Source organism: Phascolarctos cinereus, unplaced genomic scaffold (assembly GCF_003287225.1).
Source record: "Phascolarctos cinereus isolate Bilbo 61053 unplaced genomic scaffold, phaCin_HiC Scaffold_2;HRSCAF=192, whole genome shotgun sequence".
NCBI lineage: Eukaryota > Metazoa > Chordata > Mammalia > Diprotodontia > Phascolarctidae > Phascolarctos > Phascolarctos cinereus.
Window position 1 is genome coordinate 222686836 of NW_027555625.1, and position 26295 is coordinate 222713130.

General features: G+C 35.1%; 1 protein-coding gene across 12 annotated transcripts in view; it reads left to right on the plus strand.

The window, feature by feature from the left end:
- Positions 1–26295, plus strand: part of DTNB (dystrobrevin beta) — a 307191-nt gene that overhangs the window by 26061 nt on the left and 254835 nt on the right. For 11 of the 12 annotated variants that reach the window (XR_002323946.2, XR_002323947.2, XR_002323948.2 and 8 more), the window contains exon 1: positions 8939–9147. Coding sequence is in view for 9 of the 12 variants with exons in the window: in XM_020983931.2 (XP_020839590.1) it covers positions 8957–9147 (191 nt within the window). In the remaining 3 variants the exon portion in view is untranslated. Of the gene's footprint in view, positions 1–1905; positions 1990–8933; positions 9148–26295 lie in introns of those variants that run through there. The other variant, XM_020983941.2, reaches the window with a different exon arrangement.

The window sequence follows — 26295 nt, forward strand, 5'->3', positions numbered from 1 at the left end:
TATAAACATTTTGGTAGTAGACTTTAGTTCCAAGAAGATTAAGTGAAAGCACAGAGCTACCTTGTGGAAGACTTGAATTTGAATCCCAAGTTTCCTTGATTCATACAAACATTTGTTAAGTGCCTATTATGCATTTTCTAGTCCTTCAAGGAGTAGGTAAATAGAGTTGAAAAATGACATAATCTCTGTCTGTCCTTAGGAGGCTTAGAATATTTTAAAAAATTAACTTTTTTTTATTACATTGAACTGCAGAAACATCAACAAATAAGAGCATTTTAATATACAAAGAACAGAAAAAGAGGATTGTACATTAAACCTCATAATAATGACATATATATATATAGTAGTAATCCTTATAATATGCAGATTTCATTTTTAAAAGAAAAGTATACATTCACATTTATTTTAAAGCTATAGTGCACCTCTCTGTCTTCTTGTACATCTCTTTTTGTTCTCTTCTGAGTATTTTTTTAAAATGAGGTTGCAATCTAATAGGAGACTGTCCCTATACATAGTTATATACTAAGTATGATACGAGATAGAATGTGATAAGTGCAAAGGAGTGATCCAGGAAAAATGCTATAATAAAATTTTGAGGAGAAATCACCTTATGACCCTAAGTTTGGTGGGAAGATAGGAATGCTTTATGGAGGAGCTTGCACCTTAACTGAGCCTTGAAAAAAGAGAGATTTCAAAAGACCAAGTGCATGAAGGTCAGGAGGCAGCAAAGTACAAAAGGAACTAATTGGGGGCCATTTGTAATAGGCTGGGGCAGCTAGGTGACACAGTGGATAGAGTGCAGGGCCTAGAGTCAGGAAGATCCATCTTCCTGAGTTCAAATCTGGCTTATGACACTTATTAGCTGTGGGACCTAGAGCAAATCACTTAACTCTGTTTGCCTCAGTTTCCTTATCTGCGAAATGATCTGGAGAAGGAAATGGCAAACCACTCCAGTATTTTTGCCAAGAAAACCCCAAATGGGGTCATGAAGAGTCAGACATGACTGAAATGACTGAACAGCAACAAAAATAATAGTCTAAGTAGTTCCCTATATGAAATAGGAAGGCTTTTAAAACAGGAGAGTGACATGTTTAGACCTGTACATTAGGAAGCTTACTTTGACAACTAAGAGACAGATTGAGGAGGAGATAAATTAAAGGTGGCAAGACCAACTAGGAAGTTGTTACAATAGAAAAGGTAAGATAGGTCAGTGGTTGCAGTGTGAGGAAAGATAGATGTGAGAAATACTGTAAAGATAAAAATCAAGAGATTTTGACCACTGATTGGAGGTAGGGTGTAAATAATTTAATTCCACTAATATATTGAGCACCTACTAAGCAAAAATAAAAGAATCTCTGTCCTCAGTGAGCTTAAGCATGAAGGAAGCATCAAAGTGATTCTAAAGTTATTTGTCTCAATGACTGGAAAGATAATGTTTCTACTTTAATAGAAATAACATGTTGAAGGGAAGATGAGTTAAATTTTGCACAAGTTGAATGTGGAGGTGTTGGTTAAAATAGAAATGTCTAGGAAAATATTGGAAATATAGTACTCCTACTCCATACTTCAGTTATACATAAACACATACATAGAAACATATACAGATACACAGACACACACACATACTTCAATACTGATGTAATCCAAGATTTCACCTGCATAGGCACACCCTTCACCACTGTAGTTCGCTACTCTTTTCACCTTATTAGATCATCCTTGGATCCCAGACATATTTCAACACTTACTGATTACATGAAGCCTTGGTAGGACTTACTAGATTTTGTCACTTTCTGGTATAGTGTTTGCGAACCCAGGGTTACCTCCACTCTATGAAACATTACAGTAGGACTTTGTTAAAGGATTTGTATATGTATTTAATATATATGTTTTGTTTTTGATTGCCAGGTGCTCAGAATTTTGATGTCATCAGGCTATCAACATACCGGACAGCTTGCAAACTAAGATTTGTACAAAAAAGATGTAATGTAAGTTATTTCTACTTGTTTTTTTGACATTGTGAGATCATGCGTGAATCTTTTTAATGCCTAGTATTATAATGTAAGAAATTTTAATGTGCTAGCTGCATTATTCTTTATCTTTTATGTATTTATGCCTTATCTTTTCATTTGGATTATAAATTCCTTAAGCACAAGTTTGGGTTTCACATTCTTTTATATCTCCTACAGTGAACAGCATGACACTTTGCCCCACGATGGGTACTCAAGCACTATTTGTTAGTTGTTATTTTTATCATGTCAGCATACTTTAATGGGAGGGATGTATTTTTCCTGTATTTTTTTTGTAGTGAAATGCATTTGCCATATTTGCTCTGATTTTAAGACAGTAATTTTTTGGTATTTTTTGTCATCACTTTAATTTATCACTGTCATTTCCCAATATATCCTCCCAGAGAAACATACCTTATAACAAAAGAAAAAAAAGAAAAAATACTTCAGCAAAGCTAACCAACCAAAAAGTCTGACATATGCATTGTTGATCCTCCACTTTGCAAAGAAGTTGGGGAGCATGATTCTGTCCTGGGTCCTCTTTTCTTTTCCTTATATAGTATGGTCTTATCAGCTTCCATGGGTTCTACTATCATCTCTTTGCAAACGATATCCAACCCTACACTGTCTCCTGAGCTCTAGTCCTGCACGATAAATTGCCTTTTTGATCTTTCCAACTAAATTTATTATAGGCATCTCAGATTGAACATCTCCAATGGAGGACTTAGTATTCTTCGCAGTGCTCCCAAAGTGATCTGTAAAATAACTAGCTCACTACCTACCTGGTCTGAGCTCTGCAAATTCCTGATCTGGTTTTGAGTCCTTTTATTAAGGGGTTTTGTTCTGTGAAGTTTGGATTCAGTCAAAGGGCCACACTTGAGGACCTAGAGGACCACATATGGCCTCAAGATGTCAGGTTCCCCACTCCTGGGTCTATTCCTTGTTCTTTGGAGAGCCAGTGCCAGCAACCTTTAGGAACATAGTTAAAGTCCCTGAATGCCTCTTGCTCAGCTGCTAAGAGGGGGATGACCTTCCCAGGATAGTGTCAGATCTGGGACTTCTCCAGTGAATTCCTCATCAAAGTTATTGATGTCTGTTTGCCCTTTGATCTTAGTAATAAAGAGAAGTGGCAGCTGGTGGGTAAATAATGCACCCTAGTCCAGGGTCCTGAAGAATGTTGCTTCCTAACATCCTCAGCTTCCCACTCACCAAAGCCCAGACATCTCTTTGGGTTCTGTTAAGGTAGAATGTATTTCCTCCTCACTTTCTCTTGTAATAATACCTAGTTTACTTTAAAGTTCAACTTGGATTAGTCCATGGGGAAAAGACAGAAAATAGAAGTTGAATTTAGGTATCTGGATACTTCAAAGGGTTGAGGAAGCAGGGAGTAAACTGAAATGCTCTGTGGCAGTTTGATGCCCTGAATGCGCTCTCTAGTGGTGCGTTCCTTTTATAGCAGGCTTGCTTTGGACTGGTCTGTTCCTCAAAGGGAAAAAGCACTGTCACATTTTGGGATTTACATAGTGACAGAGCAGAAGTAATCCTGTATCACTCACCTTATATAACAGATAAAGGGTTCATTTCAGAGACTGATTCTGGATTTTCTGAGGAAATTCCATCCTCAGTGAAACACAAAGGATTTATAGACATTACAGGCAGAACTCAAGGGCAAGAGACATAATCAGTTGGTTGTAGACCTGGCATTGTAAACTAGTATGCACTATTCTTGAAGGGAGCACTCTATGAGATGTGATATGTGCTTGTAAGACTCATCAAACCTGCTAATTAATATTAATTAATTAATATTAAATTAACATTAATTAACATTAAATTAATATGAATTAATTAATATTAAATTAATATTTTTACTTTTCAACATTGAATAAATTTAGAACAAATATGTGTTGGAAGAAATCTGGAATGTTCCACTACAAATATAGGTAGACAGTTGTAGGATTTGGAGTCATAGTTTTTTATTCTCATTTTAGATGACACTGGATTTGTAAGAGAAGACAATATAGAAAATGAATAGTTAGTGATATAGATGCCATCACAGAAATATCTGGTTTTCCCTAAGATATAGCTTCTGATACCAGGAAGATGACTGAGGGAGAGAGTATAGATCTTGAAGACTGGAAGCAATATGCATATTTTGCAGGAAGCTTACTCACCTGACTAAGAAAGCTTTGAATTCTATTTAGAGGGATAAGTACTTTAAAAAAATCACAGAACCACATTCAAAGGAGGACAATGTATGATATAGAAAACTTTAGCATAAAAGTGGGATCCAGTAAGCCTTAGGTAAAAATAGCGAGAAAGATACTTGTAACAAATACTTATGGCTCCAAATACCCATTTTTAATACACTGGTATAAAGTAACAAAACTAAATTAAAATTTTAAACTGTGTAAAGAAGACATTATAGATATCACAGTACAGTATATTATACATACTATTAAAAGAATGTATTAAATGGAGGAATAAATTTGTGGTGGCGGCAGAATGTATGACTCCATGAGACACAAGAAATATTAAAACAAAGTCAAAAGACATATAGAAGAAAATCTAAGATAATAAATTTAAGAACAAATATGTGTTGGAAGAAATCTGGAATGTTCCACTACAGATGTAGGTAGACAGCTGTAGGATTTGGTGTTCAAAGAAAACTAGCTAGAAAAATCAATAGCTTTAGAATCAGAGGACCTGGGTTCAAGTCTTGTTTTTGATGCTTATTTCCTGTATGACCTTGGCAAGTCACTGAAGCTTTGTGGTCCTTTGTCACCTCAAAAAGAGCCATATATATATTTTACATGAAGTTTGTTTTTGCTTAGGATTAATCCTTCCATTAATCTATCCTCCTTCTAATTCCCCCTCTCCTTTTCTCCTTTTCCCTCCTATTTTCTTGTTGAGTGAAATATGTGTCTGTACCCAACTATGTTTGTATATTCTTCCTTTTTTTTTTCTTACCAGATGAGAATAAGGTTCAAATGTCAGTCACTCCCCTCCAGCTCTCTCTCCCTACCCCCATTTGTGTAGATGTCTTCCTGGGCACCATGATTATGTGAGATAATTTTCTTCAGCCTGCCTTGCCTCCTCTCTTCCCTCCCACCCAAGTGTGGTCTTCTTCTCTACTTCCATTCTTTTCATAAGATCATCAGAACATAACAGAACCACTATGAAATTTTATCTAATTGGACTCCTTCTATGATCCCAGTGGTGTTATGGTTAAGAGAGTATGCATGTATCATCTGCCCATACTTCAGTGTAAGTAGTTTATCCTTGTTTAATCTTTTGTCGTTCTTCATTCATGTTTACCTTTTTAATGTTTCTCTTTGCTGCTATGTTTGAACTTCAGAACTTCTATATAGCTCTGATTTTTTCATCAGGAATGCTTAGAAATCTTCTATTTTCTCCAAAATCCATTTTTTTCCTCCTGCAGTATTATATTCAGTTTTGCTGGTTAAGTTATTCTTGGCTGTAAGCCAATAGCCTTTGCCTTCTGGAATACTGTATTCCAAATTTTCTGGGTCTCTGTAATGGAAGTTGCTAAATCACGTGTGAACCTGACTGTGAATCCTTTGTATTTGAATTCTTTCTTTCTGGCTGTTTGCAGTATTTTTTCTTTGACTTTAAAGTCGATTTTGGCTTGGTGTTCCTGAGAATTTTCATTTTGGAGTTTCTTGCAGGAGGTAACCAGTAGATTTTTTAATGTCTTCTTTGCCTTCTTATTCTAGTAGATCTGGGTAGTTTTCTTACTTTTCTTGAAATAGGATTCCAGCTCTTTTCTGGGTCATGGCATTCAGATGACCCAATTATTCTTAATTTTTTTCTCCCAAACTTGTTTTCAGGGTTAGTTGGTTTGCTTTGAAATATCTTCCATTTTCTTCTATTTGTCTTTTGACTTTGTTTTAATATTTCTTGTGTCTCATGGAGTTGTTACCTAGGCAAAAATATGTTACATCATTTGTACTGTGAAGTTGGATGTCTAGGTTTATGTAATACTGTACAATTTTATATTGTGTTATTTAGTGATTATGGTGCCAAAACAAAACAGATTACATGCAAATAAAACAACACTGAGGTACCACATCACACCTATCAGATTGGTCAACATGACAAAACAGGAAAATGATAAATGTTGGAGAGGTTGTGGGAAAATTGGAACACTAATATATTATTGGTGGAGTTGTGAAATGATCCAACCATTTTGGAGAACAATTTGGAACTATGCCCAAAGGGCTAAAAAAATGTGCATACCCTTTGATCCAGCAATAGCACTTCTAGGGCTATATCCCAAAAAGATCAAACAAATGGGAAAAGACCCACATGTACAAAAATATTCATAGCAGCTCTTTTTGTGGTGGCAAAGAATTGGAAATTGAGAGGATGCCCATCAATTGGGGAATGGCTGAGCAAGTTGTGATATATGAATGTAATGAAATACTATTGTGCTATAAGGAATGATGAATAGGCTGACTTCAGAAAAACCTGGAAAGACGTATATGGTCTGATGCTGAGTGAAGTGAGCAGAACCAAGAGGACTTTGTACACAATAACAGCCACATTATGCGATGACTAATATTGTTAAACTGAACCCTTCTCAGCTTTACAAGGATCTAAGACATCTCCAGAGGCCTCGAGATGGAAAATGCTATCCACATCCAAAGAGTGAACTATGGAAGTCAAATCGTTATCACTTATTTTTACCTTCTGTTGAGTTTTGTTTCATCTTTCTGATGGTTCCTCTTATTGGTTTTAATTTTTACTTACAACTTCACTAATGTGAAAATATGTTTAATAGGAATGTATGTGTAAAACCTATATCAGATTGCGTGCTGTCTTGGGGAGGGTGATGGGGAGGAAGGGGGAGAAAAATTTTCAACTCAAAAGCATATGGAAGCGATTGTTGATAAATCAATAAATTAATAAAATTGGAAAAAAAAGAAAAAACAGATTACAAAGTGATTTTGTTATTGAAAGAGATATCTGGTCACGTGGATAGCTGGTTATGTTTACCTTGGAACTGATAGCTGTGTTTTTCCTTATACTTAAAAATTGAATAGGGATAAAGATTAGAAAAAGAATTGGACCTGTGATTTCACTGGGAATCCCCTCTATCAATGCAGATACTCACCTTTCAGTAACAACAATCTTGGGGATTTGTCTAGAGCACTGAAAGGTTAAGTTGCTTACTTAGGGTTGCATAGTCAGTCAGTACCTGAGACAAGACTTGAACTCAGATCTTCTTGGCTTCAAGATTGGCTCTCTATCTGCTAAGACAATTCAATGTGTAAATTATTTGTGATTATATAATTGGAATTTCATTCTGTACTCATTCCTGCCTAATAAATCACATTGCTTCATCTTACATTGCCATATATTATGTTTATATAGTGTTTTATAGTTTACAGAGTACTTTGTTATTTGACATTATCTTCTTTAATCCTTATGACAATTCTGTGAGATAGGCAGAACAATTACCTGAATCTCCACCCTGATACTTTATACCTATACTTGTATGATCTTGGCTGAGTCACTTAATTTCTTTGAACCACAGTTTTTCTTAAACTTTAAAATGAGAAGGTTGTATTATGTGACTTTGAAGCCCACTCCCAGAAATACTGAGAGGTTGTCAATTGACTACACAAGGTCTTTGACACCCAGTTCATTGTTTTTTCAATTATACCATTTTAGAGTCTGTAATACCCTGGCCAACAAGTTCATTAGTCTCCCCAATTTTCATAACCTGTATCATGTACTCTTGTCTCAGTTACTCATAGTGAAAGTCATACCTGTGATTTTACTATCACTTGTCATAGAAGTTTTTCACTTTTTTGGTCAAGAACTCTGGAGTCATTTTGACCTTAACTTCCTGTTCCTCCATCTTCCCCTGCCCTTCATGTCTAAATCTGTTTTTCATCCTCATCATAATTTCCAGTTATTCTACCCAACCTATCACCCCTGGCCTGATCTTACTTTCTTTTCTTTCTAATTTTGACCCTGTAGGTAATAATTTAATGAACCCACTTCTCTCATCTTGAAACCCTTGCTCCCTTAACTTCTCATTGTTCATGCCTTGCCAAACCCCAGCCCAGGGTGACCTTCACTACCTGCCTTCTGAATGCTTTTTATGTACTGCTTATTGGTTCTGGAAGAAGTAATACTGCCGTACTGATTGGGTTCCCTGTGGATTTATCCTATCTAATTTTAACTAGTATATGATAATCCCTTTATTTTTCCATGAGTGGCCTTTTCATTTATTCTCTTCAGAATGCTGTGCAAAACATTAACTTCTCTCCTTAAGCCCTGTGCCATTCCTTCTTCTTTCCTTTCCACAGAGGACTTTGCCTGATTTTGTAATTTCTTACTAGAAATTCTTATTCATTTGTCCTGAGCTACCTTTTCTATACCCCCAAATCCTGAAACCATTCCCCATTTTCTCTTCTGGTCCACACCAGCCCCACTAATGTACCCTGATCCCTCTTCCTAGGTCACCCTGTCAACTTTCAATCTCTGTCCCCTAATCCATTCTCACATAGCTACCACCTTGATGTTCCTAAAGTAGAAGTGGGACCCTGTCATTCTTCTGTTCTTCCCTTCCCCCAGACCCAAAAATTACTTTGTATTTCATTTTTATGTACCTTGTTTTGACTTATCTATATACATGTCATTTCCCCCAGTGGAATATAAGTAAACTTCAAGTACAGATGTTACTTTTTTTTTTCTGTATCTCCCAATACCTAGCATTGCCTTACATATAACATAGTAGCCTCTTAATAAGTGCTTGATGAATGAATGATTGGAACTATGTTTTCTCTGAATTTTTGGGAATCTGTTTTCCTGAAGTCCAAGATACAAATCTGATAGATATGAAACATGTTTTATGCTTTAAAATAGGTGATAGTTTATTTTTTTCTTCATTTTTAGTGCACCTTGTTGATATCTGGAACATGATTGAAGCCTTCCGAGACAATGGCCTTAACACACTGGACCATAACACTGAGATCAGTGTGTCCCGTCTGGAAACCATCATTTCATCCATCTACTACCAACTGAACAAGCGCCTGCCTTCTACTCACCAGATCAGTGTGGAACAGTCAATCAGCCTTCTCCTCAATTTCATGATTGCAGCATATGACAGGCTAGTACTCTATGTGATTGTGTGCTTCATTTTGATAATATTATGCTGATTTTCCTTTTCATAATTTGGCCTTGTCAAATATTGCTGACTGTAGAAACACAATTAAAAAGTAAGTGCCATTGTTTATGTACCTTTTCCAGTTATGAAACATAGGGAAAAATTCAGTCTTGTGACTTGATTCTCTCTAACAACATTACACATGGGTCAAAGCATTATATTGAATCTCTGCTCCCCTGCAGGAGCAAAAGTTTGGACTGACTTTTCCTGCTCTCTATTCTGTTACATTTAGGAAGTACAAGCCCATTTTAATGATAGCCTTTGAAAAATGTAATGAGAAAGGTAAACTTACTGTTTGAAAAAGGCCCTACAAAACAGCATTCCACAACTAAAAAAAATATTTTGTCCTCTACTTTTCATGGTAATAACAAAAAGTTGGCCGTTCTACAGGAGATAGAAATAATTTTAAAAAGGACAAAGTCTAACCATTAGAACCTAGAAAAAAAGAGGAATTTTTCCTTTCATTGCCTCACTTTCCTTCTTTGTAAAACCATTATGCAATATCATATGAATCTGTAAAATGATATAGTGGCTATTATATTTGATGATAAATATGGCATGGGCAAATTATTATGATGTTTAGTTTTTTTTTCACTGTTTGGGTAAGGTAACTTCCATTAAAATGCATATCATTTTGGTATGCTTTCCTGCTTTTTCCTGTCAAAAGACATACAGAAATTTGCTCTTTGAAAATAAAGAATTTAGATGCAATGTCAGCCAGATTATGCCAATGTCAGAACTGTTTTTCATTGTAAAGGACTCAGATTTGAATGATTCTCTAGGATTCATTTCATTCTAATTGATAACATGTGTTCTTAACCTAAGAAATTTTAGTTAAAATTGTTCTAAGGGAGGGATGTGAAACATTTTTGTATGTCACTGACCCATAGAACAAATCTAATGAGGACCCATGTAGTATAAAAAAGCAGCTTAAATTTTTGTTTTAAGATAAAGTAATATAAAATATTTTACTCACCTGTTTTTAAAGTTTATATCAGAAGAACATCACTCAGTAATTGTAACCATAATGAAAATTGTTCTTTGGTTCTGTATATATTATAGTTAATTAATGAGAAAAGATAGAAAGAGAAAAGGAAGAATAGGAATATATAAAATGAAAGAAAAAGGTTTACAGAGAGGAATACATGCCAGTGTATTGAGTGCTAGACCTGGAATCAGGAATTCAAATATGGCCTATCTGTGTAACCCGGAATAATTAAATTAGCACTTAACTTCTCTTTGTAAATTTGTAAACTTTCTTTCCTTAACTGTAAAATGGAAATACAAATTCCAGTCTACCTTGCCACGTTGTTGTGAGGGTCAAATGAGATAATATTTGCAGGAGCACCTGAATTCAAATCTGGCATCAGACATATAACACTTACTAGCTGTATGAGTCTGGGCAAGTCACTTAACCTCAATTGCCTCACGAAAAAAAAAAAGAAGATAATATTTATAGACATTTATAAACATGCCTGGCACATGGTAGGTGCTTTATAAATGATAGTTTTCATATAGTATATATAGGCAGAGGTTGATTTAAATTAGCCTCCTCAGTGCCAAATATTTATTCCTAAAGTACAGGCTGGGGCAGCTAGGTGGCATAGTGGGTAGAGTGCCTATCCTGAAGTCAGGAAGATTCAGCTTCCTGAATTCCAGTCTGGCCTTAGACATTTATTGCTGTGTGACCCTGTGTAAATCACTTAACTCTGTTTATGTCAGATTTCTTCATCTATAAAATGAGCTAGAGAAGGAAATGGCAAACTACTCCAGTACCATTGCCAGGAAAACCCCGAAAGGGATCATAAAGAGTGAACGTGACTGAAACAACTCAACGATAACAACAACAGAATGCAGGATTGGCATCTCTCTCTCATGATGAAGAATCTTTAGTAGACTCCTATGGGGGTAGCTTGGTGGCACAGTGGATAGAACACTGGTCTTGGAATCAGGAAGATTTGTTTTCATGAGTTCAAACCCAGTCTCAGACACTTACACAGTCTCACTAGCTGTGTGATCCTGGGCATTTAACCCTGTTTGCTTCAGTTTCTTTATCTGTAAAATGACTTAGAGAAAGAAATGGCAAACCACTGCAGTATCTTTGCCCAAAACACTTCAAATGGGGTCACAAAGAGTTAGACGTGACTGAAATGACTCCACAACAACAACAATGATTCTTTCTACAGTATTTGGTATTTGAAGCCCTTTACAACTTAGCTCCAACGCCAAACTGTATGCCAAATTCAGAGAACTTGTGTTCCAATCCTAGCTGTACCACTTATTACTTTTGTGACCTTGGATAAGCCACTTCATTATTCTGGTGTCTCAGTTTCCTTATCTTTAAAATAAGGAGTTTAGAATAGATGACCTCCTGAAATCCCTGTGAGCTCCATCTTCCTAGGATGATTTTACATTGCTTCCATCGTATGTTTCATGTTTCTGATAGACTGGCCAACATGCTGTTCTCCATAAATGACTTTCCATCTTTGCACAGATGTGTCTCCTGTCCTTGTAATTCCCTCTTCTTTCGCTTCTGCCTCTTGGAGTTTCTGAATCCCTTCAGTGTTCCACTTAAGTGCTAACTCTTATATGAGGCCTTTTCTGATTCCTTCCATTAACATTTCCCCTCTGAAATCATTTTGTAAATATTTTGTGTGGATTTATCTACGTAAATGTAATTTTTTTTCTTCAGCTGAATATAAGTTCCTTCAGGGCAGGGAATATTTGCATTTTGAATTCGTATTTGTGGTGTCTACCACAGTGCCTGGCACCTAGTAAGTGCTTAATAAATGCTTATTGAATTTAATTTAAGCTAGATGAAGAGAGGTAAGAAATCAGAAAAATGTTAAAAGAGAGGAGAAAGGGAAATGGATAGAGTAAGTAGATTTCGTGATGTGTTTGTGCATATGTTAGACCTGGTTTATTTGAACTATGGGCATCAGAATAAGCGGTATCATTTTAGTGACCATATGCATACTAACATAATTTCCTGCAATTTAACTTTAGCTTTTCTGTTTAAAGTTTTTTTTTGAAATTGAGGTCTATTTTCCCATGGAATTCTAAGTAATTTGAACATCTCAGGGAATGATTTGGATTATAGGACTTTAATTTTCACCCTTAGGGAACAAGATCAGTTATCTAGTATACATTGCTACCTTCATGCTACCTTCATCACTCTTTTGAAAAAACAAAACAACAAAACACAAAAGACAAACAAAACAAAACAAAACCCAAGATTCAGGCTGTCTCATTCCATAGTACTTGAAAATTATGATGTTGAAACAATATTTGTTTACTTGTTCAGAACCTTTTTGGTGATTCAGATCAAAGTTTTCATTCCAAATGGTTCCTGGTGTGTCTATAATAGGGACTTACTGATCTTTTTTGCTTACTCCCCAACCTCCAGAATAAATGGGTTAATATTCATTTAAAACTAATTTTGTTTCTTGTGTAGATTTTGTGTTCTTATGAGCTTTTAGCCTCATGAAGATCTAGTTACATGAAAAAGTATGCATATGTATTTAATATATTTTTACTAACTAATTTTTTCTTTTGTAACTATAGGGTTTGATTTTTTTTCCCTCAAACTCTCTGATATCTACAAAGAGGAATTATATCCACCATATCAAGCTCAAGGACACACTGACACCCTCCAAAAAATACATATCTCCCTTTTGTAAATTGCTTCTTTGCTGTCTATACAGTAATAAGACATCAAGTCAAAAGAAACAACGCCTCTATAGAGTAGTGAACAAGATATCAACCTTGAATGTTAGCACTGTTCAAATTAAATGAATGTTGCTGAATATAATACTTCCAAATGCAAAATGATTAAATTGAGTTGCAGCAAACCAAGAAATTATTCTTCCTTGGGCTCACTGCTATACCTTCATCTCAAGGAATTACAGATAAACATAAAAACCCTTCAAATAGGTTCCATTTAACACATAAAACCATGAATTGTAGTTAATTATGGCTTTAAAAATCTACATACTAATTTAATAATAATAACTGATATTTTTATGGCACATTAAAACTTAGAATGTACTTTTTTTTTTTGGCTAGGCAATGGGGTTAAGTGACTTGCCCAGGGTCACACAACTCATAAGTGTTATGTGACTGAGGCCAGATTTGAACTCAGATCCTCTTGACTCCAGGGCCGGTGCTCTATCCACTGCGCCACGTAGCTACCCCTAGAATGCACTTTAAAACGTTTTCTCATTTGATCCTTACAGTATCCCTGTGAGATAATTGTTACATTTGTTGTTGTTCTCATTTTACAGAAAAACTGAAGTTAGAGAGATTGTAATTTGCCCAGTGTCATACAGCTAGTAAATGCATTAGGTGTGACATACTCTTCTTGATTCAATTTTGTTAATGGCCCATTTTGAAGAGGTAAATTAAACTTTCCTAACCCATTAATACAACAAAACACTTTATCAGTGGAGGCAGAACTATTGTATCTGATGGAGGTTAAGCCTAGAATTAAGGGAAATAAATGATTACTGAGTTTGGAAGTTAGCCAAAAGCCTAATAGCTTGTCTCTTGAGATGTCACTAAATGATTGAACATAGTGGTTTCTGAAAGAGGTCATAGTCACAGATGAATATCGACCCATTTTTCAGGTGACTTAAGTTAGCCTGGAAGAATAGCTAATATTCCTGCTTTTTCTGAATGCAAAAGAAAATAGATATCTTTTAATATATGTGTTCTAAGAAAGTTGACTTTAAAACAACTTTGTATATTATTTCACCATTAAATTCCACTTAAAATGAACCTATGTCCTTATCATCAAAATATTGGTGTTTTATATTTAGCATGTTTTATATTTTTAAACATTTAAATAATTTAAAGGAAATATATTACAAAACAATTAGATTTTAAGAGTCTAAATATTTTAACATTGAAAACATAAATTTACTTGAATATATTACCTGCCACAGAATTACTTTCAGCAAAAATACATTTGGTAAAAGGAAATATATTACATTTCAAGTGTACTGTTTCTTGCCTGGAACTCAAAAGTATTTACACATAATTTTATTTTATAGCATCATAGGAATTAGAAGTAGAAAGGACCTTAGAGTCCATTTAGTCTAGTATAAATATTAGCTATCACCATCATCATCAGTTTGACTTTGAAAGAGAGAAGAGATATAGAGTGATTGATTAAAGAGATGGTAAGGTATAGTGTATTTGTTTACAGGATGGAGGAATCTTGGGCATGTTTATAAGCACGACAGAGGGACGCAGTAACTAAGAGCAGATTAAAGAATCAGATGAAGGTGGATGATTGTGGGGGCAATATGCTAAAAAAGATGGGAGGGGATAATATCAGAATCACCTCTTCATTAAAAACTAGAGTAAAGGAAAAGAGTATAGTACATAATGTCAAAAGCATGTGAGATATAGAGAAGAGTTTGTATCAAGTGAATTTTATTTTTTAATGAGTAAAAAAACCCTTTTATTAAGCACTTACTATGTGCAAAGTACTTTATGCTAAGTGCTGGGGATGCAGATGTTAAAGTAAGACAGTTCCTGCTGTCAAGGAACTTACATTCTAATGGGAGAGAGAACACATACTGGAACTTTGAGAAGCAAGCCAGATAAAAGAATTTGTGGTCTTTAGGGTATAGCAGCAAAGCAGATAGTAATGAATTTTCTTTGATGTCATTTCCACTGGTAGAGTCATATCCATTTCTCTTGTTGAACCATTTGACAATGCGAAAGTCATTGGTAGCAAGAATTTTCTTTTCTTGGTCTTCATTAGCTGTGACTTCTAAGGAAGCAGGACTATAGTGCCCACAGATGCTACCGTGAGGTCGTATTTCTATCCATAATGGTTGCTTCCTGAAATCATGGTATGGAGCCTGTGCTGGAAGCTGGACTAGTGGTGTGGGTGGATGCTGCCACTGCTAGCACACTGGTCCTTACCTTTCCACCAGTGGCAGTTGGTATGGTGGTATTGAAGAAAGTGGGCTTGTTTTCCTCAGTGATTGCTCCATTTTATGGATTTGGAGCCCAGGGTCAAAATGCAGTGGTCTGGAGGGCCCTGCTATTTCCAGTGTTCATGGTTTCAGGTTCTTAGGATTTTTTCCATTAGGATGTGAGGGTAGGTGGTTATGAAGCGCTTGTAGTGGTTTGACTTGCCTGGCACATGCTGCCCTTGTCTTTCCTGCAGGGGTTTCTACTAGAATAGTGTGTTTACCCCTTAGATTTAAAAATTTTCTTAGTAAAGTATAAGGCAAAGTCATCTGATGAAAGGGTAGTAGTATAGTAGATCTGAAGAAAGAATTATGGAATAGCCGTTTTGTAGGGAGAGGTATAGAAAATCAAAGAGAAATGAAAGAATTGCTTTGCTGTTGTGGTGAGGGCCTGGTTGAGATTTGACAACATTGAGAATGGACAAACAGTTGGCTTGATTACATGATTTCTTCCAGCTCTGTTTGGTAACATGTGAGGAAAGGAGGAGAATGTTGGGAGGGTTGGGTTTTGGCAAGTCAAGAGAGTTGATAGGATGAAGGAGCAAACTGTGGAGTACAGTGTAAATGTGAACTGGCTAATGTTTTAGAGTCCAGATTGGAAAGGGAAGAAAGTGAATTTAGAACCAGTATGATGACCTGGGAGAGTCCTGAGGAATTGAGAGATAGGAGGTTCCAGTGAAGATGAAGAACACCTTCAGAGAATGTGAGGCTTTTCTGTAATGAAACTAAACACAGAGGGATCCCATGTTGTTTAGTCAAAAGTATGATGACAGTAATATGGTGTGCTATTTTCCCTGTGACACCCTCATCAAGGATATCTGCAGTGTGTGTGTAGGGGATTCTCAAGAAAGCATTTTATAGATGGGAGAGTAGTAAAATAACTCTGTAGTTGTTGATTTTTTTTTCCTGGTTAGATTTTTGGTTTTTCTGTTTTGTGTTTTTTTTTTGTTTTTGGTATTAGTCAAGTCTGATTTTTTCATATCTTTGGTATCTTTGCATCATTCAGCTATCTTGTGACTTGATCCTTCAGCGTCTTTTACAGTTGTGTGACCTCTTGCACAAGTATTCTCTTTGTATATTTGGCCTAATCCATCTCTTTTTCCTATCTTTGTTCTCTTCAGTGGTGTTTCTACCTTCTATAAAATAAACACATCTGGGAGAGTGTTAGACTCCTCTAGGTTCCATTATCTTCCATTACTCAAATTAGCACTGTATTTCCATTGCACTGGAACCACTTAACCGTATTTGACATAATTACAAGTTTGAATCGTGTGAATCTGCATATATATGAGCTCTACAGAGGCTCCATTACTTGAACTAATCAGGACCTAGCTGCAATTTTCTTATCTTTTCATCCTTTGCAGCTGATGTTAGTACATGAGCTACAGTTATTTATCTAGTGGTCTTTTTGCAAATATTTATGAGCACTGAAATATGAAATAGTCAAATGCCCCATGCAATATTTTTTGTTGCCTTTGGACAGAAAATAAAACCAATTCTGTCAACTTATTTAATTCCTTCTCTATGGAGGGCCCATAAACCATCCTGTTTAGCTGCTTCTACTTTCTGTTTTCTGATTTCATTTAGAGTGAGAATGTCAAGATGCATAAAGTTCATTTCTTCGATTAACATATCCAATTATTTATTGGACAAAGATCTCTCATTTAAAGCCCAAGCTCAAGTTTATAGAGTCAGTCTGAGAACAGTAAGCTCTTTAGCACCCTTTGTTCTCTTGTTCTTCTTTCTCTTCAGAAGTGGAAGGGAGGGAACTCCTTGAGACTGAGGGTCATTTTGTATCTTTTTCTTTTTTTGGTTTCATGAGTTGAGATGGCCAAAGAAGTCATCACCAAGTGGCAAGCCTACTGGTAATGAACTTCAAATAAAATCAAGAAGTCACATTTTTATAATATAAAAATTTCAAAAATATTATGAAAATGAGATAACATACAGATTCTCAATTGATAAAATTCTTTATGATTTTCATATTTTCAATCCATAAAATAACTATATTAATATTATTAGTGAAATATGTGAACTTATTTTCAGATGCAATTTCTCTAAATATGTGGTGCCATTATGTTGTTACTTATATTTTTTAGCTACTAATTGATATTTTATCCTTACAGCAACATCAGAAAACCCCACTTTATGCAAATAAGTTCTTGGTAATAAATTTGTAATGCTTTGTTTGATAAACCAGGATTTTTTTTTATTCACCTGTAGCCAAAATGTAAGATTTTCAGGCTTAAATGCTTATTTCAGCATAATAGGTAACAGAAGATAAGTTCTTGTTCAGATAGAGTAAAACCAAATATATCATATTTGTCTGAGACAGGTTCTTCAGCCGTTCACATTTATAAATATTTAGACTTTCAAAATGAAATGAGAATTATTTCTGTAGACTTGCAAAAGAGTTAATAAACAGGTCTTTACTTCTGTTTCATTTAGCAGCAGATATTTAAATTTGGAAACATCAAGAATATTATTTTGTATATTTGTTACCAATAGCTCTAACACATTTAAGTTATTATTTGATTATTCTTTTTTTTCCAAATATTTATTTGATCATTCTTGATCAGAGTGTAAATTAGAAGACTTTACATTGATTTTTCAGGAGAATAGTTTTCTAAGAATAGTAACTACCTATTTCTGGAGGAAATTTTTGTTATGAAATGAATTTACTTTATTATTATGACAAAAGTTTTTAATTTCTCTTAGATCAGCTAGCATTAAGTGCTTTGGCTTGAGAAAGCTTTCTGTATTTTGTTTTCACAATTTTTAAAAGTCTGCTTTTTAATGGAATATTTTTATAAATCAGTTACTTATAACAATTTGAAAAACTACGTAGGTTTTCACTCATTTTTCTGCATAAATGATTATGACAGTGATTTTATTGTCATAATAAGGATATTACTGTCATAATAAGGATAAAGGATCACATGTAAACTAATACTTATAGGTCAGTGTTTTGGTTAGGAGGTGCTTTTAAAACACGTATATAGTGTGCCAGTAATTATGCTAAGCACTAGCAATATAAAGAAAATCAATCCTGATTATGCTCCTTCAGTGCGTAATCAGTGTATATGTTATCTCACATAGCAATTTCATTTAAAAATTTTGTCTATTGAAAATTTATCTTGATATGACATTACCACGAATGGATTTTTGAAATGAAAAAACCTTACCTAAGCTACCATTAGTTTCACCAATATATTATATATACATCTATAATAAACTGAGCATCTTTAATCATATCTTTCCTTTATTTTATTCAGTGCAGAGCAAACTAGGGAGCTTTTAGTTTCTTGATTAATTGATTCCAGATGTCTTTAGACATATGGGTAATTGACTTTCCTCACAATATTATCTGCATTTGAAGCTGTTATACATATCATTTGGTACGCATCATTTCAACTACAGTGGTAGTTGTAAGTAGCATCAACATTTCTCATATCGAATGAGGTTTTTTATACTTAGTTCTCTGTAAGCAACCTTCTTATGATGCAGGCAATCCTTTTGATATCACAAAATATGACTTGTGAAAAACTTAGTCTTTATTTATTGAAAATATCTAATTTTCTCAGGAAATTCTTTTGTTTCAGTAATGGTTGGGTTGTGGTCCTTCATTCTCAAAGAGGACGAAAATGACATCGTTATGTTGGGGTCAAGGTACAGTGTTCTAACTGTGGCTAATCAGACCAATATAACCTCAGAAGGTTCTACCACAGGTCAAGCATATATTTACTAATATATTTATACATTTTCTTTTTAGCGTTTTAATTGATTTTTGTCACCTTCATTTTTTAGTGCTTAGCACAGTGCATAAAGTACTTAATAAATGTTTATGGATTGATATTATTTACTGATTGACTATATCCCTTCCCATTCCTCTGACAAGGGAAACATCAAAGAATAAAAAAAAGTGAATTAAAAAAAAAGTGGTTCAGCAAAATTAACCAACACATTTACCAAACTTGGCAGTAGACTGCATGTACACTTAGATTTAGATCATAGATGTAGAGCTAGTTAGGACCTTAGTAAGCCGTGTGATCTATCCCCCTCATTTTATACATGAGGAAACTGACCCAGGGATTTGTGATTTGCTAAGAACACATGGAAAGTAAATGCTACAGACAGGATTTCAGGCTATCATTTCAGTTTAGAGGGTTTTATGCTTTCTGCAGCTAAAGCATTCCTATGAAGTTCTCTTATCCTGCCTTATCCGCTTTGTTGCCGGGTCCTAGAATTTTGCCTTCATAACATTTGCATATATACTCCATTCTCCCCTTTGACACACTACCACCCCAGTGGAAACCTTCATTATCTTCTGCCTTGGCTATTGCTGTACTTCACTGGCTGGTCTTCCTGCCTCAGGTCTCTTCTTGCTCCAGTCCATCTTCCGTTCCCCCTGCCAAACTGAACTTCCTTCAGCACAGATCTGACCATGCCACTCTGCTACTCAGTAAACTCTAGTAGCATCCTTTCACCTCCAGGATCAGACGTAAAATCTTCAGTTTGGCATTCAAGGCCCTTCGCAACCTATCCTTCTACATTTTCAGCTTCCTTATACCTTACTTCCCTAAACGTTCTCTGATCCAGCAACACTGGCCTCTATGTAGTTTCTTGTACAAGATACTCCATTTCCAAACTCTGGTCATTTTCATTGGCTGTCTCCCTCATTTCTACTTCCTGGCTTCCATGGTTTCTTTCAAGTTACAGATAAAATTCCATCCTCTATGAGAAGGCTTTCCTGACTCTTTTTAATGATGTTAATTCCTTCTGTTGATTACCTCCAATTTATCACGTATATATCTTGTTCACACATAGTTATTTTCATGTTGCATCCCTCTTTAGACTGTGACATCCTTGACAAAAGGGCCTGTCTTTTTACTTTCTTTGTATTCCCAGCACTTAGCACAATGCCTGGCATATAGTAGGTGTTTAATAAATGCTTTTTGACTATTTTTACTTTGTGTTCCTGCTTGTATGCTACTTAAGTTATTTTTGTTGTCTTTGTTTCTGTTCCAGCTGCTTGAGTGAATTTTATCTTCAAACCGGTTATGTAATTTTTCTGTCATGAAAGGATTATCATTTTACTTTTTAAAAAATTATAGATAATAACATTAGAGAGAATTTATTTAAATTTATTTGTTGGAAATTTGAAATAGTTAAAACAGTTCTTGAAAATCTAATAGTTCTTAAAACATTTCATTCTTTAAAAAGATGCAGTTTTTGGGAAACCATATATTATACTTAACAAAATTATTTTTTGCAAAATACATTTTTGATCATTTTTGTTTTTAACATTGTCTTCATTTTCCCCTGTATCCCTCCCCCTTACCCTTTCCATGGAATCAGTTCACATATCAAATAATTTTTTGAAAGAAAAGGGAAATTGGATGAAGAGGAAATAATGTGAAATTGATCAATAAAATAAAAAATTTGACATTATAAGCAACATTCCACTCCTCTACCTCTAGAAAGCAGCGGGAGGAGGTGTCTTTTTGTCTCCCTTTTTTGGAGCCAAACATATTTATGATCATTTTTGCAACATTCATTTTTGATTTTTGTGGTAGTTCTTGCCATCTATATTGTGTGATTGTATATTGTGTTTGCTTGTTGCTGTTTTCTTCTCTTACGCTTTATGTAAGTCTGTGCTTCTTTGTATTCCTCATCTTTGTTGTTTCTTACAGCACAATAATATTCCTGTATATTACCACAACATATTTGGCAATTAACCAACCTGTGGGAATCTGCTTTATTTCCAGTTCTTCGTTATTACAAATAGAGGCAGCTAAGTAGTACAGTGGTTAGGGTGCCAGGCCTGGACTCAGGAAGAAAGACCTAAGTTTAAATGCTGTCTATCTTCAAACGTTTACTAAGTATGTAAACCAGGGAGAGTCACTTGACTTCTTTCTGCCTGATTTTCTTCAATTGTAAAAATAGGGGTAATAATAACACTTATCACCCAGGGTTGTTGTGAGGATCAAATGAGATAATATTTGTCAAGTGTTTGGCACATAGTAGGCAATTCTTTTCCCCCTACAAGTACTGTTATAACTGTTTTGATGTATCTGGAGTCAGATTCCCTTAAAAATTTTTTTTAATGTACAAATAGGTACAAAAATTGCTATTTTCTGTCAATCCCCACTCCTCTTCCCATTAAGAGGAAGAGACAAGCATCCACCTGGTAACATATATGTATACATACATGCACACACACATGTAATATATATGTGTGTATGTGTATATATCTGTATATATGCGCATGTATGCACACATATACACATATTGCCTAGCAAAATAAATTTCGTAATTGGTAATGGCCAAAAAGTGTGTGTGTGTGTGTGTGTGTGTGTGTGTGTGTATATATATTTTTTTTTTGCTTTTAGGCAGTTGGGGTTAAATGACTTGCCCAGGGTCACACAGCTAGTAAGTGTCAAGTGTTTGATCTGAGGCCGGATTTGAACTCAGGTCTTTCTGACTTCAGGGCCGGTGCTCTATCCACTGTGCCACCTAGCTACCCCCAAAAAGTATATTTTTTGTTCTGCACCCTGAGTCTCTCACCTTTCTGTTATCATTGGTCTTCTGGAATCATGGTTAGTCATTATGTTGTCAATCAGATTGCTTAAGTCTTTCAAAACTGATTGTTTTTACAATGTTATTGTAAAATTTGTTGTCTTGGTTCTACTCACTTCCCTCCACACCAATTTGTTTAAGTTTTCTCAGGTTTCTCTGAAACCATTTTTTTTCATTATTTCTTAAAGCATAATAGTATTTCAAGTTAAGTCAATAAGCATTTATTAAATGCTAACTATCTACCAGGCACTGTGCTGTGTGCTGAGTCTGCAAATAGAAGCAAAAAGAAAGATAATCCTTGCTCTCAAGCAGTTTACTTTCTAATAGATGGGAGACAACATGAAAGAGCTGAAAAGCAGGCAAGTGTAGGAGGAAATGATGGTGAAGTTGGGAGTGTCAGAAGTAGAGCCAGGAGAGGATGTAGGATGCCTGGTCTATGCTCTTTCTCAAAATAGAGGATTCCAGGAAGAACATGATGGGAGACAACATGAAAGAGCTGAAAAGCAGGCAAGGGTAGGAGGAAATGATGGTGAAGTTGGGAGTGTCAGAAGTAGAGCCAGGAAAGGATGTAGGATGCCTAGTCTATGCTCTTTCTCAAAATAGAGGGTTCCAGGAAGAACTCATCAATTGAAAAAGGGGACAGTATGGGAAGATGGATGTTCCAAGGTTGGCAGGCCCCAGAGGTTGAGGGAACTTTCATTATATTCTTATGTGATTATTTAGTCACTTCCCAATGGGATGGGTACCCCATTAATTCCACTTCTTTGCTTCTACAAAAAGAGCTGCTATAAATATTTTTGTACGTATAGGGATTTTTCTTCTTTCTTTGATATATTTCACATATTTCTCTTGGTCAAAGGGTTTGCACAATTCAGTGTTTTTTGTAGTTATAGCATTATCCCAAATTCTTTCTAGAATGGCTGCGTGAATTCCTACCTTCACCAACTGCACATTAATATGCCTATTTTGCTGTAGCCCTTCAAATGCTGTTTTCCGTTTTTGTCAGCTTTGCCAATCTGGTAGGTGTGCAGTGGTACATTAGAGTTATTTCAATTTGCATTTTTGTATTTATTAGTAATCTTGAGCATTTTGTTTTATCCACTTCAAGCCTACTGCTTTTTCTACTTCAACATGCTACCCCTTAAAAGTGTTGCATCTTTTTAAAATTAAATTTTCTTTTTTCAATGAATGAAAATTTACTTTCTTTCCCTTCCAATTCCCCTACCTCATACTGAGAAAGCAAAAAAGACCAAAATCTTTGTTACATGCATGTATAGTCAAACAAAACAAATTCTTGCATTGGCCATGTCAAAAAAAGTCTAAATTTGTACACTGAGTCCATCTACTCTATGTCAGGAGATCAGTAGCATGTTTGATCATTCATTCGCTGCAATTGTGGTTAGTCATCATGTTGATTAGTGTTCCTAAAGGTGTTTGACTTACAATGTTGTAATTGTGTAATTGTTGTCCTGGTTCTATTCACTTTACTCTGTATCAGTTCATACAAGTCTTCCCAGGTTTCTCTGAAACCATCCTCCTCATCATTTCTCATAGCACAATAGTATTCCATTACATTCATGCTTCTTTGGCCAATTTCTAATTGATGGACATCCTCTTGATTTCCATTTTTTTGCCACTGCAAAAAGACCAGCTACAAATATTTTTATATAAATAGATCTTTTCTTTCTTATTCCTTTTGTTCTCTTGGGACTATAAATCTAGTAGTAGTATTGCTGAATCAAAGAGTATGAACAGTTTAATAGCTTTTTGGGTATAGTTCCAAATTGCTACCCAGAATGACGGTACCAGTTTATGGTTCTACTGACTGCATTAATGTATCTGTTTTCCCACAGCTCCTCAAGTATTTGTCATTTTTCCTTTTTTTTTTTTATCAGATATATTAATCTCATGTGTGTGAGGTGGAACTTCAAAGTTATTTGAGTGTGCATTTCTCTGATTATTAGTGATTTAGAACATTTTTTCATATGACTGTTGATAGTTTAGATTTCTTTTAAAAATTTCTTATTCCTAGTCTTTGACTGGGCAGCTAGGAGGCACAGTGAATACAGTGCAGGACCTGTAGTAAAAAAACCTCATCTTCTTGTGTTCAAATCTAGCCTCAAACATTTAGTAGCTATGTGACACTGGGCAAGTCACTTAACCCTATTTGCCTCAGTTTTCTCATCTGTAAAATGAGCTGGAGAAGGAAATGGCAAACCACTTCTATATCTTTGCTAAGAAAACCTCAAATGGGGTCACAAACAGTCAGACATGACTGCAAGATGATTGAACGTACACACACTCTTTGACCATTTATCTCAGTTAGAGAATGGCTCTTATTCTTATAAGTTTGGGTCATTTTTGGTACAGCTAGTTCTTAGTCAATGTGATCAACAAATCCATTGAAGTTGCTTTTTTTGTTTACACTATTTGAAGTTATAGTTATATGTAAAATATGGTAGTTGGTTCTAGCTCAATGGAAATATGCAATGGAATTTTTAAAAATTAAGTTTATGTTTTTTCGTGTAACATAACAGCAAAAGATTAGAGAAAGTATATTTCTGACTCAAGTTTATTACAAAGTAAAGTAGTTACAGAAAGCAAACTTAAAAAAAATTACTGGATATAATACCTAAGGATAAGCCTACACTAATGATATGACAAAAACATTGTTATTGTCATTTAAAATATTTTAGCATCATCAACTGGATTCTCTTTAAGTCTTTATACACATACTTGTAAGTACAGAAAGATTTATGTGCATCTTAGTGAATTTTTTATTTAGCATATCCACCTTCTAATATTTTCTTCAAGACATTAGGTTATTTGGTTGCCATGTCTTCATCTGCATTGTTCACTTCTCTGGTAATTTTAACACACATTTGAACTCACTTTTTAAAGCAATTGAACCATTCCTTATAATAAAAGTTTTTTCATTATCCATTTCATTTCCATTTTCTTTCACTACCTTAAATAAACTTAAAGCTTTTGTTTGAATGGTTACTCTGGCAAAAGGAATGCACTTTGATTGCAATCCTCAAACTATACCTTTAACACATTCTCCATTTCTGTCATTGTATCACAAGACAAATAACATTGTATCACAAAAACAAACCCCAAAAAGCTGATTCAACTTTGCCTTTTTATTTTGTTTTACCTGTATTTTATAATACTTTTACTTAGATTCAGGCAATTTGACATCTTGCTCTATTTCAGAGTCACTATGATCATATTCATGCTTATTAATTATGCAAATTTTGTTCTAATGTAATATCAAGCCTCTTTTTTTATGTTGGCAGTTTCCATCTGAAGTATTCTTCCTTTTGTCCATTAACAAAAAAGGACACAAATTATTTTTTAACCCAAATGTTGCTATATGGTATGCAGCAGTGCGTCACATCCACATGCTATGATAGGCAAATGCAGACTGATGATCTATGTTAAAACCCTGTATTAGTTCATGCAAATTGCATTAGTCAAATTTTGACACATTAAATGCACCCTGTTATGGATTTATAATTTATGCTAAATTTTCAAAATTTTATTTTTAATTTCCCATCTCTGTAGGCTGACTTTCCCTGGAAGATTTTAGTTCATGGACTCTTATCTATCCTTTCTTTAGTTCCTTTGAAATTTTACTTTCTGAAAATGTAGGGCACATATGTGACAGCACTTAGCATAGTGCCTGGCACATAGTGGATGCTTAATAAATGTTTATTGATTGATTGATTGACTATATCCAATATTCACAGAATCACAGAATTTCAGAATTGAGGTCTTAAGTAACCATTAGTGCAACCCATACTCTGAAAATAATCCCTTCTATAACATACCCCACAAAGGATCATCCATCCTTTGCCTGAAGACCTCTAGATAGGGGGTACCTCCTACCTCCCAAGGAAGCTCATTCTGCTTTTTTTTTTTTTTACGGGGCAATTGGGGTTAAGCAGCTTGCCCAGGGTCATACAGCTAGTGAGTATCATGTGTCTGAGGCTGGATTTGAACTCAGGTCCTCCTGACTCCAGGGCCGGTGCTCTATCCACTGCACCACCCCGCTGCCCCCCATTCTACTTTTATACAGCACAAAATGTCAAAAAGCTTTCCCTGACACAAAGTCTGAATTTGTCTCTTTGCTTCTTTCTCCTGTTCTTCCTATCTTTATCTTTTGAGGTTAACAGAAGAGTCTAATTTCCCTTCCATGTGAGAAGAAAACACATACAATTGGTCTAGCCATTCTGGAAAGCAATTTGTAATTATGCCAGAAAATACTACTGAACTCTTCAAACTCTTTTACTTAGCAATACCACTACTAGCCCTATAACCCCAAAGAGATTGAAGAAAGGAAAAGAACCCTATCATACAAAAATATTTCCAGCTACTCTTTTTGTAGTAGCAAAAATGAAAACTAAGACGGTGCTCACCTAGTGAGGGATGACTAAAGAAATTATGGTATAGGAATGCAGTGTAACATAATATGACATAAGGAATGACAAAATGGATAGTTTCAGAGAAAAAACTGAAAAGACTT